At 38.0% G+C, this 17,426-nt stretch overlaps 1 protein-coding gene across 4 annotated transcripts in view; it reads left to right on the plus strand.

Annotated features, from left to right (window-relative positions):
- Positions 1–17,426, plus strand: part of LOC122800837 (venom phosphodiesterase CdcPDE-like) — a 358,459-nt gene that overhangs the window by 319,402 nt on the left and 21,631 nt on the right. For 3 of the 4 annotated variants that reach the window (XM_044070144.1, XM_044070141.1, XM_044070143.1), the window contains one exon: positions 4,754–5,227. In XM_044070144.1, coding sequence (XP_043926079.1) covers positions 4,754–5,227 — 474 coding nt within the window. The remainder of the gene's footprint in view (positions 1–4,753; positions 5,228–17,426) is intronic. The other variant, XM_044070142.1, reaches the window with a different exon arrangement.

The raw sequence follows: 17,426 nt of genomic DNA on the forward strand, positions 1-17,426 counted from the left end.
GATGATGGCACAGGTCAGTCTATTTACAACTAAGGAAAATGTATGACACATTACTTGTGTCTTCAGCACACAGTACAGCCAAGCAGTGTGTATGCATGATCACATATGTGTTATGGGCTAGAACCACACTGTACGTATTTGTTTAAGAAAAGATAATTTTGCCACTGACAATTGTACATGTCAGCCCTATTAAACCATGATGCAGAGATTCACATTCATCTGTGTAATCCTCCAACATGAAAAAAACAGTGTTACGTAGAAGGAACAAATGCCATATCACCTTGTATGTTTGACTACTGTCATGACAGATTGGCTTCCACATGCTGGGGGTCCTCATTTCATATACTATGTGGCTGTCACATTCACTGAGGGTGTGATGTTGCTCTGTGCAGTACTGGAATTGACTCATCCTAGTTTAGTGTGCTTCTTGGCATATAAGCAGGTGATAGCGGCTGCATCACCTGATAGTTTCAACTTCATGCTGCTGTGTAATAGTAAGCAAAAAATATTGTAGTCACTGCAGCTTCTGTAGTTCACAGTAAATTGCTTTTCACTAAGTGTGCACCATTTTACTGTCTGTCTTAGTCACATTTGTCCTGTCACTATAAATAATTCTAAACCACACAGTTGATGTTTTTTGTATGGCAATTTACCTGGTGATGTGTTGATGTTGGTATTCAAGGTTTGTACCTTCTTCCAGACTACTCTCTTTACTCCCATTACTGTTCCAGGATTGTCGTGAAGATACCCTGGCTATCCTACCCATTTTTTGAATTATCATGTTCTGGAGCATGGCACACAATTAATATTTTACTAATCTCCTCTACTGCATATAACACGGGACTATAGAGGTATCAAGGAATCTAAATATTACTTCAGTACTCAAAAAATTCATTTCACAATAATTTTGTATTAGAGATGTTTGGCGTAATGCCCGTGTTTTGCTGCTATATGAGGAATGCATGCTGTTAGCCACAGATGTAGCACATAGGCAGTGCAACCTGTAATAGTAATTATGGAGGATATTTTAGACTCTTCCATCATGTCAATTTATGCTATATTATATATGCATCCATCTTGTTATGTTCTTATTTACCACTTAGATGGATATTTATGATTTGGCCCTCTTATAGCAGAGTTCCATATTGAAATGTCAGCACTCAAAATGCAGAGTGATGATAAGCCAAAAAAAAAAGAATAAAAACCCAGGAAAAGAGCAAATCTTGAAACTCGCTTTTCTCCTTTAAATGTCTTTTTTTGTGAGGGGAAGCCCCCTGGCCCCTGTCTTCTCTGATGTGGGACCAGGCTCCCCACCACCTAAACTTATATATACCAACATCACCTTACATTGGGGAAAAGCGACTATTTTAGGAAATGGCCATCTAACCCTCTCAAAGCAGAGGTGGTGCAGAATTGATATTTTCCAAATCTAGGCAAGATACACAATTCCAGGACTATATACACAAATGTTGTAGGTACCATCAATGTTTTATAACAGAAGCAAGTGAGGCAACCATGTACATTCCTGTTTTGCATATGTCTGTGTCTGGACCTGACTGATCAGTTGTGTCATTGCAGGCAGCTGAGCAGTGCTACAGATCTCCAGTGCAGAAGTGGGTCCATATGTTGACCTAACAGAAAATCAAGTAAGGTCCCTACTATACTCTAATACTATATCCAGGTATTGATTTATGATTCTGAACACAGGAATCAGGGAGACTCCAGTGGTATTTCCACACCCCCCCCACAAAGGTAACCACCATGAAAAACTTCTCCAAAGCTAACTTTGGGCTCTTAAAAACAGAGGTGGCTAACTTCACAGCACCCATGCAAATGGAGAATAGTTGCATGACCGCCGAATCATACACCAATGCACTGTAAAAACATGTACACAAATGCATGGATCTCGCCATACCCAATCGAACCAAGATGCTCACCTCCAAAAATAGGAAGCCAATCTGATGGTCCCCTGCCATAAACAAACTCTACAACAGAAGGAGGAAACTGATGCAGAATAAGGTGAAGTCCCAAGACTGGAAAAACTCCCTTATCAGCCTCAACAAAAAGTTGAGATCCCTCATTAAATCCTCTAAAGCTAGCTATAAAAACAGAATTGAAGCAGATAGTAAAGACAACCACAAGGCCTTCTATAGTTACGTAAAGAATCTCCACTCAATACCCAGATTTGCTCTGAGCTATTCCACAATGGTACCTCCTATTCTGAGCCAACAGATATTGCTAATATATTGGCCAACAGATTCAGTGCCAACTTTACCTCTCCCCCCAAAGGATCAATCACAATACCAGTAGATTGCCAGGCACCCAGTATTACTGCTGCACAGGTTAAAACAGCACTGTCCAAGGCCAAGAATACAGCTTCTATGGGACCTGACAATATCCCTGGCTGTGTCCTACATGAACTACAGAGTGAACTGGCACCTCACCTGTGTGCCCTGTTCTATTACAGCCTCACCTCAGACTTTGTCCCTACTGAATAGCGCACTGCTACAGTCATCCCTCTCCACAAGGGAGGAGTGACTACAGACCCCGGGAACTATCGCCCCATTAGCCTGATGAGTCTGATATGCAAAGCTATGGAATGCATCATCATGGACCTAATAAACAAGGATATAGGGAATCTCCAACTCTGGATCCTACACAGTTTGGTTTTGTGAAGAGTAGATCATGCCTGCTCAACTTGGCTGACTTCTTTGAGTCAGTCACTAGAGCTGTGGATGAAGGCAAGGTGGGTCATACAGCCTACCTTGATCTGGCCAAGGCTTTTGATACTATTCCTCACTCAGAAATCATAGAAAAACTCACTAAGCTAGGCATCAACCCCTATATCACTAGGTGGGTTACAAACTGGCTCACAGATAGAACCCACAGTGTGAAAGTAGCTGACTGCAAGTCAGACTGCCAACTAGTCAGGAGTGGAGTCCCACAGGGTTCAGTCCTGGTTCCTCTCCTGTTTAGTATCTACTTCTCTGACGTTCAGGCCAATACGAAGGGACTCTGACTGACAAAGTTCGCAGACGATTGCAAGTTGGGAGCTATTATTAACTCCCCAAGTGATGTTGACATTCTACAGAATGGCCTCACTGAGATCAACAACTGGTGTCAGAACCATGGCCTTAAGCTTAATGCCAAAAAAATGTGTCGTCATCATTCCCTTTGGGAAAAACCTGGTTCCCAAGAATTACCACATCAATAGTAGTCCACTGAACACAGAAGGAATTATAAGAGATCTGGGAACACAGGTTGACAGCAACCTCTCTTTTGATCACCACATTGTCACTGTGGTCAGAAAGTCCTTCTATGTAGCACATCTCATTACTAAGGGTTTTGCATCCAGGAAGAAAGAGGTCATTGTCTCCCTCTACTCTTCCCTCATGAGGCCAATCATTGAGTACAATGCCCCTTTTGGCATGTACCTCACTAGACACCTGCAACAATTGGAGCGGCCACAAAAGTACCTCACAAAGATGTTCTAGGCCTTAAACACTTGTCCTATATCGACAGACACAAAAAACTCCAACTATTCTCTGTCTCATATCGCCTACTTAGAGGCGATCTCTGCCTGACTTACAAAGCCATGTCTGACCCAGCTCTGTTAGAAAGGCTACATCTAAAGAAATCCAAATCTCTCCGCACCACATGCTCAAGAGACCTCAACCTCATTACCACAATTAACAGAATGTACTAGAGGGACAGGTTCATAACCCAGAGACTGCCCATGCTATGGAATAGACTTCTCATACATGTCAAGTAGAGCACCTCGCTGACCCTCTTCAAGAGAATTCTTGATGAGTGGATGGGAAATAGAAAATTCACCCTGAGGATAACTCCAGTGTCTCTACTCGACAAAGGCACTGGGAACTAAGGTCGGGTGGCATGATGCCAGGGTAATTCTATGGCTAGGGTTGTAAGGAACCCAGGGCCATTAGCCTAGTACACACCTATGTACCTATGTGTGGCTGTCAGGATTTCTAGAGAAATACACAAGTTGGTGTTCACTTGTTTTAGGTAGTAATGTAGACCTTGAAATGTCATTTGTGGTTTGCACATATTACCATTCCTTGTCTGCACAGCAGAAGTCAGCAACGTTCTACACTATGAAACTGTAAAGTGCCAGTCATAATTTCCTATTACGCAAGATCCTACATTGCATAGGGGCTAGACCTTCCAGTGTTTATGCCACCATTTCATCAGGTTATGGTACATGACATTTATGGCAAATATGAGAATCTGCCATTTTATCTGCTTTAACTTTCATGTGTCCAAGTGTATAAGCATGTTAATATAAGATGATGCCCCTGAATCTTATAATGTGCAACAGCTGTTACCTGCAGATCTCTCTTTTGGATATAAAGATGCTATAATTTGCCTTTTCTCTGTTCACACTGTATTTTATTAAATTGCTTATATTCTATGTGTATTCATATAGAATGTATTGTGTATTACAGCTGTGTAATTATTTATAAATTCTAGCATTAGAATTATTTTATTTCTTTAATTATATATTCTATAATTTCAGAATTATGTATGGAGGTTGCAAGTATATAAAAGAACACTTTCAAATTTTTGTTTTATTTTACATTTTTTTAAATAAATACATAAAATTAGATTTTTTATGGATTAAATATTTTTCTTTAAATAAAGTGAAAAGTTTATTTTAGTGCCATAATTATGAGAAAAAGAACAAATAAGCTGTAATTACTAATAACCAATATGGATGATTCATTCATTACAGGTACAGATTTTAAATCTCCTTCACCAGGTGTTAGCAAATTATATTCTACCATTTCAGCTGTGACAGTTTCAAATGAAGGTGGAATGGCATCTAAATGGACCAATGTACCACAAAGTAACGTAACTTCAGTGTCAGCAGTAACAAACACAGGACAGCAAACTGAAGTGAGCAAAACGACTCGTAATATGAGTACAGAAGCAATGAAAGGAACAACATTACGTAATAATGCAACCTTGTCAACAGCAATAAGTGGGGAATTACCAAACAGTATGAGCACACAGAGTTCTAATCCAAACCCTTTCTTTACTACAACCACAGTGCCAACGAATAAAACTTCACCCTTGTTAACAACGCTGAGCACAACAACAAGATCAAATATAACTACAACATTTATAACTAAAAAAAGTACATCGACAGGTACTTCTGTTGTGACTAGCTTTAGTACAAAGCAAAATTCCTCACCACAGACCACAGGTAAGGATTACATAGCTATTTGTATTGTTTAGAATATTGTGCTTAGAATATTGCCTTATTACAGACACAGATGAATGTAACATTAGTTACTTCCTTTCATTTGTGTTATTATTGAATAATTCACCCAACAATGACTGCATTTTTCTCAGGTGAAATGAAAGCATGAACAAGGGATGAGTATACTATGTGTCTCTTTAAGTAACACAATGCTCTGACAGCATATTGTTCTGAGGTCATAAACTAATGCATTTCTTCTTATCATATTGTCAGTGGCATGAAATACGCAAGTTGAATCTGTATAAATGTATAAATTCCAGAATCCACACAATCTACTAAAATAGTAAACTTGAAAAATGGGAGAGAAATGGCTTGCAAATAAATTATTCATACTAAAAGCAATGTTTGCATACAGATTCCATAATCTGCTCTGTGAAAAATTGCACATATTGCCAAACAGTTAATCTGAATTTTAGCTATGAATTCCAGGCAAACATATTGACAGACAGAAAGATGGGTGGATACATCATAAGATATGCAGATAAACAGACACCCAACGGAAACAAATTATGTATCCTGTTGTAACCCCTTCATTCTGGTTAGTATATATGCCATTAACTCTGCTTCCCCATACTTTTGAAAGTACTTTTTCTGCAATGTTATTCCTCACACAGTTGTATCTTAGAGGAAGCATTTTGTGAAATAGTTTCTTATTATCATCGTATTCTGTCTGACTTCCAGTTGTTTAATGCAGCTATACTTATTATGTTCACTCTTGTTACTGTCTTAAAACACAAGGAAAACTGCTACCTGAAGAAAAAAAAGGCTCAGTTTTCACAGGCAGCATCCTCCAGAGCTTCTAAACATCTGCTCATTCTGTTTAAATAAATGTGGCTCCTCTGACACACTAACGCACGACTGCAAACTGTGGTACCCTCTTACTGCTCAGAAATGTTACAGAAATAGCCTTGGCCTGGTGGCATACAATGCTAAAGTCCTGACTATGACTCAGACAGCCTGGGTTTAATAAGCGTCTTAGTCACTGGAAGTACCAAGCACAAAGGAGATTGAGAGGGAGCAGCTTATGCTGATTTGTCCATGCCTAGGGGCAAGAGGAGGAAATGTGCCTAATACACTACTGACTACAGAGGGCTGAGCGATTGTGGGTAGCAGTCTCAGGGTTGGGAAATTTGTCACATTTACACAAGAAGTGGTCAGAGCTAGAAGAGTTGGAAGTAAGTGCACCTGATTGGTGGACATCTGACACCCTACCTCCAGACCCCATCTTACAGGAAATGAGTGAGCCTTAAAGCTCTCTATTTGGTCAAAAAAAGAATAGGACATAGGGCTGTCAACCTGAACTGTGGAAAAAAAAATGGGCTGAGCGTTCATCCTGTAGGAATGAACGGTGGCTCAAGAAGGTGAAAATTGGGGAACCAATGGGCGGCACACAGGGTAAAGAAATAAAACACACACACACACACACACACACACACACACACACACACACACACACACACACACACACACACACACATATATTTATATATATATATATATGGATTCCATACATTTGGTTGAATTACACTTAGTCAAAAATGATTCCAGACATTGCACTTCACTGAAAGCTCACTTGACTGAAAGCTCACTTAGTCAAAGTTCATTTAGTCGATAATGGAATATAGCCTCTGCCCCACTGCAGTGCAACCCTGGAGTGAGAATATTAAATAAGGGGGGGGGGCATAGCCCCCCCTCATAATTTTAATGTATTCACTATTATAAGAAGGTATATCCATTAGAAATGCATTAATATATATATATATCTTTAGTAAAAACTATAGGCATAATGTGGGGGGCTATATCCCCCCCTCCAATATGGGGGGCTGCGCCCCCCCCCTTATTTAATATTCTCACTCCAGGGTTGCACTGCAGTGGGGCAGGGGTTATATTCCATTTTTGACCAAATGAACTTCGACCAAGTGAGCTTTCAGTCAAGTGAGATTTTAGTGAAGTGAAAAGCCTGGAATCATTTTCGGCTAAGTGTAATTCGACCAAATGTATGGAATCCATATATATATATATATATATATATATATATATATATATATATGTATATATACTAGAAAGATGTGAGTATAAACAATTGCTTCAACATCTAATTAATATAAACAGGATCCTTGATTCTCACCATGGCTTCAAGCGTCACCATAGGGCTGACATTGTGCTCCTTCACTTACTGGAATTCATTCACTCTCAAGTTCATGAAGTCAGATTTGTTGGCACAATTTCAAATGTCAAAGACTTCAGCAAAGTTTGCCATTTTGGGCCCATGGATTTACTGAGTATTCTTACTCTCACTATGACTGCAATAAGATAGCTCTATAAGCAGGTGCCTGTCTGAATGATGCTGGCCAGATGAAACAGAACTAAATTTCCTTTGCTTCCTGAATGTTAAAAGAGTTCCCAATGGGTCTGTGCTGAGTTTGTGCTGGATCATCTGCTATTCACAAATTTTCTGAATGACACAGCCCATCACTCTGTAGAATCTGAGCTCATTCAGAATGTAATGGACTCCACAGTTGCCAAGGCAAACTATTCACCACAGACTATTAGTTAATATATCAGGTTTGCTTCTGTTCCCTTCAGATTTGGCTGCAAAGTCTACATTTCAGTGCATCAATAACTAAACTATAATGTTTTTTTCCAAATCATCACAACTTAGTCTATACTTGGACCTATCTACTGCTAACTAACACAGCTTAAAACACAGTCCTTTCCAGTATAAGCATTCCTGCTCTTAATTCAACCATCACTGAGAATTTTCATGTATAAAACTCCTTACAAATGTTAAGAAAATCACTTTGAAATGTGTCCATCATGTCAGATACATTGGCACAAAGATCAACGTGATGCTTGGCAAATTATATAAAGCCATGATATTTCTTAAGGGTAATTCAAGAACTCCACAGTAAATTCTTACCTTCTTTCATCTCTGATGTACTTTGTAAATCTGTAGACTAGAAGCTCTCCTCTCTGCAACATGTGCTTGAGCATTGTTGGAAAGATCACCAGATTTGCTGATGCATCACTGTATAACACAGCATATTGGTTTAAGCCCTTGTTGCTCCCATAATGCCCTTTTCAGGTAGAGTCAGTTGAAGGATATCCCAACATACCAGGTATCAATTTAGCCCTTTCAGCTAGTAAACTGTGGCATATCAGTGAGCCTCTTGTTAATGCCAAAAGTCTTAACAACAACTTGCTTGATCTTCAGGTTCTCCTATGGCAGAAAACCTATACATGTGTAGAGATACAGCACTCCCTCCATATCTGACTTTTACCCCTACCTTGCATTCAGACCTAATGCAGACTGCTGTGGCATTTCCATATTTGTCAAGGAACAGATCCTTAAGAAATAGGGGTGGAACTGCATTTAAATTTAGGTGCATCTGTATGGTACAAATGGGCATTAGGGGTGGTGATCTAGATAATATTCTGTTATTGAAGGAATTTGAATGGATAATATGTCTACAGGCTGATAACCTCCAGGCTTTCTAATGGCCTATTTAAGAAATTTAGGTATGATGTGCTTTAAATAATGGTTAAGGTCTTTATGTCCCAGATACAAGGTACAGGCTTTGATTTTGACATCTGGTTATTGACTAGGCTTGTAATAGTCTACAGACTGATAGCCTAGTATCAACCTTTGAACCTTATGAACCTTTAGACAGATTCCCAGAGACTCAGAAATTGCACTAATTAAACTGCAACTTAACACGAAAAGACAAGCAATCAGTTTAGGGCCTGTTACTGTTCACCTTCCATGACCACTGATGATGATGATACGATTCCTAAATGTACTTCAGGAACTTTTATTAAAAATACCTTTATAATGAGAGATTTCAATTACCAATCAAAAAACTGGAGCACCTATACCTTCAAAGTTGGATGTGCCCAGACATTCTTAGGCTTAATAAAAGAAAGATTCTTTGAAACAGACATATCAAACTATGGGACATAATATTGTTGATCTAGCCCTAACTATTATAGTTACTTTTACCACTTCTGTAGTTTCTCCATCCCCGGTTAAGCATGACCATAAACCTGTAACCTTCTCTTTCAAAATCTCTAAAACCCTGCAGTCAATAATTCTGAATTCAGAGATTTCAAATGGACAAACTTCCTCAAACTCTATGATATGTCAGGCAAATTCACTCCTAACATCACCAGATCTGACACTGACATAGGTGCTACTTATACAAAGGAGTTGTATTTTCCACTTAGATAAGTGCCTTGACCAGGCTATTCATAACAGAGCCGTATTTAACATAGAGTTTAAGAACAAACCTCCCTGATGGCCCACTAGCTTAAATATATGTTATAAGAAAAAAAAACACTTCTTAAGTCCTATAACAGATTCATAATTCTTCATATTAAAGACTGCATCAAGAATATCAACAAGGAACTAAAAGCTACTGTCTGGGATAATAAGGCAAATCATAAACTTAAATTAGTTTCTGAAGACAATACTTTTAAGTCCTTTTTAGTTACATTAGGAAACTAACGCCTACCAATTTTCTGAACTTATACAAAATGGCACCACTCGCTGAGACCAGGCAGACATAGAAAATGTACTAGGTGACAAATTTTGTCCACAAATTCCAAAATCACTTATGCCTCCTAATATCACAAAGGAACATTTATTGAATGTGCTGTCTAAAACCAAAAATACTATTTCCATGCGGCCTGATAATTTATCTAGTAAATAGCACCAATCATGCTCTTGTAGAGCCCATGCTTAAATTGTTTATCCTAAGCATAGCTGCAAGATTTGTTGCAGAAATATGGGGACTGCTGTGGTGATGCCCCTATACAAGAGTGCCCCTTCTATTGTCCTGGAAAACTATAACCCCATTAGCCTGAGTAGTCTGATTTGCAAACCCATGGAATGCATTATCCGGTCTTTTAAAGATCCATCCCTCAAAACACTATTAGAAGTGTACATCACTTTGGCTTTGTCAAAGGGAGATCCTGTCTACTCATTTTTATTTATGTATTTATTTTTTTTAGTACTTGCTTACGTGGGAGGGTCCAACTGGGATGACTAGCATATCCCTTTTCAGTGGAGGCTCAGAAAGAAAAGTTCCAAAACATACAGATACTATACATTTACAAAGTTTACAACTATTAATACATTTAGCTGTTAATACATTGAACAGAATGAATACAGAGAACAATACTAAAAGCATTGTGGGCACTGACTGCATTTAAAACAACACACTTGTAGCTGCAGTACTTGAAGTTGTATTTTTGATAGCTGGATATTTAGGGGTTATATATAAACAATATAGAGAGGTGCTGAAGGAAAACACTAGATATAGATAGAAAAAGATGTTCTAGTATGTACAAGGATCAGATAGATGGTTGTTTTATACATGTCAGGGACAAGCCATACAAAATAGTCAGAGTGAAAGGAAGGTTGATGTATGTAGAAAAAAAAAGAGGGGTGGCTATACAGATACTATTTGTAAGTTATTGGTCACAGGAGCAAAGCCATGTCTGGACAGATGGTATTTAAGCAAAGATATGAAAGTAGCCAGGATGGAGATATATTTTAGATGGCAAGGGATTGCATTCCATAATTTAATAACATAGGTATAACATAGTGAGTCATCTGTTGAGTTTTTTGATTTGGTAGTTAAAATTGTTTTGAAGTGCTGGGTAGTTGTTAGGCTGGTATATTAGGGTGTGAGTTGTAGCTAGTTGGAAATAGGTTAGGTAATTTTTTAGTTCTAATTATTTCAACCTTTTTAGTGCATGACAATTATGGGAACAGGAAGGTTAATGGCAAATATGGCAATTTTATTATTGCATGAACTTAGTTTTGACAGTAGATTGGATTTAAGATTAGTGAGCATGGCAGAAGCATATAGTAGTGAAGGTAGAAGGTATGCATTAGCTAAGTTTTTTCTTGTATCATTTGTAAGGTAGTAATATTTAATTCTATATAATGTTCCAAGTTTTGGTGTTTTTTTAATTACATGGGCTATATGCTGGTGAAATTTCAGGTTATCATCTATTATAACCCATAATAGTTTGGTTTTGGATATTACTTCTAGTGTGATATTATTACTAGAGGTGATGGTGATGCACTATTTAAGTTCAGAGGAGTGTTTAGATGGGATCCACACTAATGCACGAACGGCAGTTTCACCAAAAGTGAAACCACCAATCATACATTCGCGAAAGTGCTTTTCACAGAAAAATGATAAGATATAGGGAAAATCAGGGGGAATGGCTTTTGCTGAGATTGTAGTACAGTGGAGATGAGGTAATATTCCCTTTTCCCCACTGTAATGCAATCTCAGAGTGAGACTATAAAAGTAGGGGGTGGGGGGGTGCAGCCCCCCTGCTTGAATGTTAGTTATGTGTTTTTTTTTTTTTTTGGGTGTTTATTTTGGGGACTTTAGTGAAAGTGATTTTTTTGGTTAAAAGCAGTTTCTCTAAAGTCTGTTAGGTGAATGTGGATTCGGACTATTGAACTTTCATTCAATAGTCCTAGATCATTTAGATGTGAAGATCATGAGTTTTATTTTGCTAGGGTTGAAAAGAAGTTGAGAGTTGGTTAGGCAAGTTTCAATACAGTAGATGGAGTCTTGTGGGATTTTTTTTATAATATGGAGAGTTTAGAGACACAGCAGATGATAGTGGAGTCATCTGCATATTGAGTAATTGAGACAGAACCCTTGTGTAATGAGTTGGTATATATATTTAATAGTAGAGGATCAAGTGGGTCACCCTGTGGTACTGCTACAGTCACTGGAAGGTAAGACAAGAAGGTTTGCTGCAACTTTGCACCTTGTTGTCTGCTGGAGAGATAATTATGAAACCAGGCTATTGTGGTTTGAGAGAGGTGACATATACAGAGTACATTAAGTAGATGTTGATGGGGAACAGTGTCAAAAGCTTTAGATAAGTCTGGGGAGATGGATGAAACAAACTGGCCTTTATGCCTTTCTGCATTGATAGTATTGGTAAAGCTTAGAAGGGCAGCTGTGGTACTGTGTTTGGGTCTGAAACCATGTTGTGGATTTGTGATGAAGTTATGAGAGGTAAGGTGTGTCATAATCTGGGTATAAGTACACCGTTCAAGAATTTTGTCTAGTGGGGAAATAATGGCTATTGGTTGATAGTTGGAAAGGTCAGTGACAGTACCACCTTTATGTAAAGGAATAATGTAGGATATTTTCCAGTTCTCCAGGACTGTACTTTCGTTTAAGGAGCAAGTGATGAGAACTCTCGTAGGATAGGTCAGTGCCTTTGCTGCCATGGAAAGGTATTCTGAGGGTAGATTATCAGTAGCTGGCTTTAGTTTTGTAAGTGCTTTTTGATAGACTATGTTGGTATTGGTTTGAAGGAGAATAGAGGACTATGGCTGCCTGGAATTATAGGAAGCATGAGACTGGATGAACTGCTTTTCAGTTGCTTGAAGACAGTTTGAATTAATTGGCTATTGAACTGGTTAGCTGTTGATTCTAAGCTATTCTTGTGGGGGCTAGATGTACTTGATGACCCTAGATTGAGTCAATTATTAATAGTTTTCCAGAACGGTTTGGGGTTATTTTGGTGTTTTAGTTGTAGGCTTAATTAGTAGCTTTCTTGGCCCTTTTGTATGTGTCTTTTTGCTAAATTTTTTATTTGACAAAATTTATCTCAAGCAGTTAGTGATTTGTTTTGCAGCCAGCATTTCCATGCCTTGTTTCTTTGTAGTATTAGTTTCTTTTTATTCTTAGTAAGCAATGGGGCAGGATTATATTTTACTCATTTTAATCTCAAAGGGGCTTGCTGATTTAATATGCCAAAGTAAGTAGAGTTAAAATATGTGACATCTTCATTAAGTGAGAGGGGTTTTATAGGAGTCCAGTTATTTGTACCATGTTTCAGTAAAAGTTTCTTTATTGAATGATGATAGGTTGGACACATTGTTTTCAGTAAAAGTTTCTTTATTGAAGGATGATAGTTTGGACACATTGTTTTCAGTAAAAGTTTCTTTATTGAAGGATGATAGGTTGGACACATTGTTTTCAGTAAAAGTTTCTTTATTGAAGGAAGATAGGTTGGACACATTGTTGGTGGTTATTTTCTTGTCGCTGGTGTTATGACGTTTAAGGGCAAATTTGGGCATGTGGCCACTTATGGTGTCAGGCAAGCAGACTGAAGTGTGAATACTGTTACGATTGCTAATGAGTATCCAGTCAAGTACTGACTGTTCACTGCTTTGGTTATATGTTCCAGTGGGAGTAGCTATGAATTGTGAGAAACCATATAGAGTACTTGGTTGAGATTTTGGTTAGAGTTGCCGGATTTCCAATTAATGTTAAGGTCTCTTAGTATAATAGTTTTGTGATTAATGTTATGATGATACCAGCTAAGTATATCTTCTACAGTGATTATATTGTTGCCCAGAGGGACATAAAGTGCAGCAATGCATTTCTCTTTTTGGTTAAGTGCAGATGTTAGTAGTTCTTCAGTATTGTGGAAGTTGGTAATGATATTAGGATAGGGTATAATGCGAAGTGAGATTTTAAATATAAGAATAGCTTCTCCACTCTCGTTTTTTTGTCTATCAGGTCTAAGGATATTGTAACCAGGAGGCAGCATTTGTTAATTAGTTACTACCTTTTTTAACCAAGTTTAAGAGGTGATGATTATGTCAGGGGTGTAGTGGGCAAGACATGCATGTAGTTCATGAATTTTATTAGCAAGATTACTTAGAGTTTCATTTAAAAACGGAAAGTTAGAGCTTTGGTTTTGATATGGAGGATGAGAGGTGGATGGATTGACAGCAGTAGTATTATATGAAAATTGTGTGCTGTTTGGACCTGGGTTGGTGTGAATGTCACTACATAATGATACTGAGTCAAAGTTTACTGAGAGGAGAGAAATATTTTTGTCAGTATCTTGTTTTTTGAAGGGTATTTGTGGAGGAGAGGAGTAATCAGCAGCATTTTAATTGAAATTCTATTATACTTGAATTCATGAAGGCAACTGTAAGAGACAAGATAATAAAGGAGAGAAAGGAAGAGTTTATGTGAGATGGTTGGAACAGATGAAATGTGAGAGAATATAAAAGTTATGGTGATAGAATGGAAATGGATGTATTTTTGCTAGAGAAGTTAGAAAAATTAGGGTAATTAAGGTAAGAATAATGTGAAATGACATAATAAAGTAGAGGAGAGTGAGTTCCGATGAAGTAATTTAGTCAATTTCTTTGAAAAGGTCACATAGACTTTTGACAGTGGTCATTTTATTCCTACAGCTTATTTGGATCAAGTGGTGCACGTGACACTCTACCCCATGCTGGCATCATAAGCAGGCTAAGTATCTTAAAAGTAGATCCATACAAGGTGAGTGTAGAGCCAAATGGCTTTAAGATAGAATGCACATAGTTAAGATGACAGGTGCCTTCCCAGAAAGTATGAAGGTAACTAATGGCTTGATCTAGTGCCCGGTACTGAGATCCCTCTTTTTGCATCTACCCTTCCAGTATTCAGACTGGGAATAAGGACATTTGGTTACTTTAGTTTGTAGATGACTGCAAACTGGGTGTTGTTGCCATATCTACCTCTGATACTCACTATAGCAGGACCTAACTTTAGCACACAAGTCGTATATGGAAAAAGGGCTAAAATTAAATGTGCAAAAGTGTAGTGTTGACACATTTCATAAGCAATTCTCACTCAAAGTACAGTATAGTCAATGTCTTATCACAAAATGTTAATGTAGTCAGGGATCTTGGGACATAGGTTGATAATTATCTCTCCTTCAACAACCATGTAGCAGCAGTGGTCAGACAATCCTTCTATTATGCACAAGTAATATCTATAAACATGGCATTTGGGTCAAAAGAGGATATCATCCCACTTTCCAATTTATGTAGACATAATTACATCATTTTTTGAGTACCAGGAAGGCTAAAAGTGCTATCCCTTTGTTCAGTTTCTTATAGGCTCTTGCATGGTTATCCATGCCTTGCATTCTGCTTCAATAGGGATTCCATCCTCCTTGATCTCCTGTGTCTTCGCAAGCCAAATAGCTCCACTAATACCAGAACCAGGTCTAAATTTTCACTAAAACATAAAGCAAAAAGAAGAAATGCTTCTCCCAAGCCACAAAATGGTATTTTAATAAACCAAATGTAAGCGCTTTCATTTCCAGTACTACAGAAACATCATCAGACAAACAAATACACTACCTCACATTCTTTAAATACCATGAAAAAACTAAACCTCACTTCCTTATGAGAGTGGTGCCCAAGAGCAAGGCATGTTATACAACATCTTGTGCAAACATCTCACTTTCTAAGGAAGGTAACAGCACCATTAATTACGTTATGGAAAACAGGGGTGTTAGATATAAGCCCCTTTTATGTAACAATTAAGCAGGTACCAACTCTATTAATTTTGACGGTCAAGGAACTAATACTCATATGACTGTCATAATTCATCACAAGTATTTGTTTTGCAATACAATCCAGGTATTTATTTATTACAGGACATGATTAACATACACTGGGCAACTGTTTCTGGATCATTGGGACTTATGGGTACGTTGGGTTCTGAACCCAAATTTGTTTAAAAAAATAATAAAAATTTTAAGTGCATTTTTGAAACTAACAAATGAATGGTCACACTAATGATTGTGGAATGAAAAAATGTGGGGCCTGCCGACAATGCAGGTATATCCTGGAGGTTAGTAATTTGTTCAAGGTGGGGCCTGCCGACAATGCACATATATCCTGAGGTTAGTAGTTTGTTCAAGATGGGACCTGTGGACAATGAAGGCATATCCTGGAGGTTAGTAGTTTGTTCAAGCTGGGGCCTGTGGACAATACATGTATATCCCGGAGGTTAGTAGTTTGCTCAAGGTGGGGCCTGCCGACAATGCAGGTATATCCTGGAGGTTAGTAGTTTGCTCAAGGTGGGGCCTGTGGACAATGCAGGTATATCCTGGAAGTTAGTAGTTTCTTCAAGGTGGGGCCTGCCGACAATACATGTATGTCCTGGAGGTTAGTAGTTTGTTCATTGTGGGGCATGCCGACAATGCAGGTATATCCTGGAGGTTAGTAGTTTCCCTGTTCAAGGTTGCCCATATTTGCTTATTGTTCAAGGTATATATGATTGTAATACTAAGGGAGTTGTTTACATCAGTTTATGTGCCACCTGTTCTGCTTTTTATATTGGCAAAACCAATGTCCCTTTACGTATGAGAGTTTATCAACATCTTTATGCTATTAAGAGCAAAAAAACAAGTAACGCACTTTATAAACATTCCATCATGTGTCCTGGTTATAAAAAAATTGTACTTGTTATTCTAGAAAAGGTGGGTGCACTAGATAGAGGGGGTGACTGGGAGGTCTTAGTGGAGAAAAGGGAACTGTATTGTCAAGTTCTCTTAAATGCCACTACCCCCAGGGTATAATGAGTGCATATTGATCAAACCCATTTTAATGTTGAAAGCAGGTATTGTTTGATTTTTATCATGAAGTAATATGCACCTTTTTGCTATACAAACTAATCAATGCAGTTTTATTATTGGCATTAATATCTATGTATGCATATATATGTTTTTAGTATTCAACATGCACTAGAATTTTGTTATGAAGGTAACAAAATGTTTTGTATTTTGCATTTTGGCACCACCTTTCTTAGAAAGTGAGATGTTGCACACAATGCTGTATAACAATATTTGATCTTGGGTGCCACCCTCTTAAGGAAATGAGGTTTACCTTTTCATGGTATGTAAAGGATGTGAGGTAGTGTATCTGTTTGTCTGATGATGTTTCTGCAGTATTGGAAATGAAAGCGCTTACATTTGGTTTATTAAAGTACAGTTTTGTGGCTTTGGAGCAGTGTTTCTTCTTTTTGCAGTGTTATTTTTCACTGCTGGCCTTGGTTACTTGGTTATCAGCGCATAAATAAAATGCACTGGAGAGACAAATGTATTGCACACTGTGCCTCCAAAACAACCTTCTATGTGTTAAACCGAGTGACAGCCTGATATCCTTCAAATTAAACCGGGATGATTTGATGGGTACTGTCAAAAGAAAAATATACTTTAAAAATGATCAAAACACGGTAGGTTCAGGTTAAGGCACTTTAATCTTGCAGCAAGGAGACAAAAACATGCTAATACAGAGTTT

Source organism: Protopterus annectens, chromosome 4.part1 (genome assembly GCF_019279795.1).
Source record: "Protopterus annectens isolate FY-2018-M chromosome 4.part1, PAN1.0, whole genome shotgun sequence".
Lineage (NCBI taxonomy): Eukaryota > Metazoa > Chordata > Ceratodontiformes > Protopteridae > Protopterus > Protopterus annectens.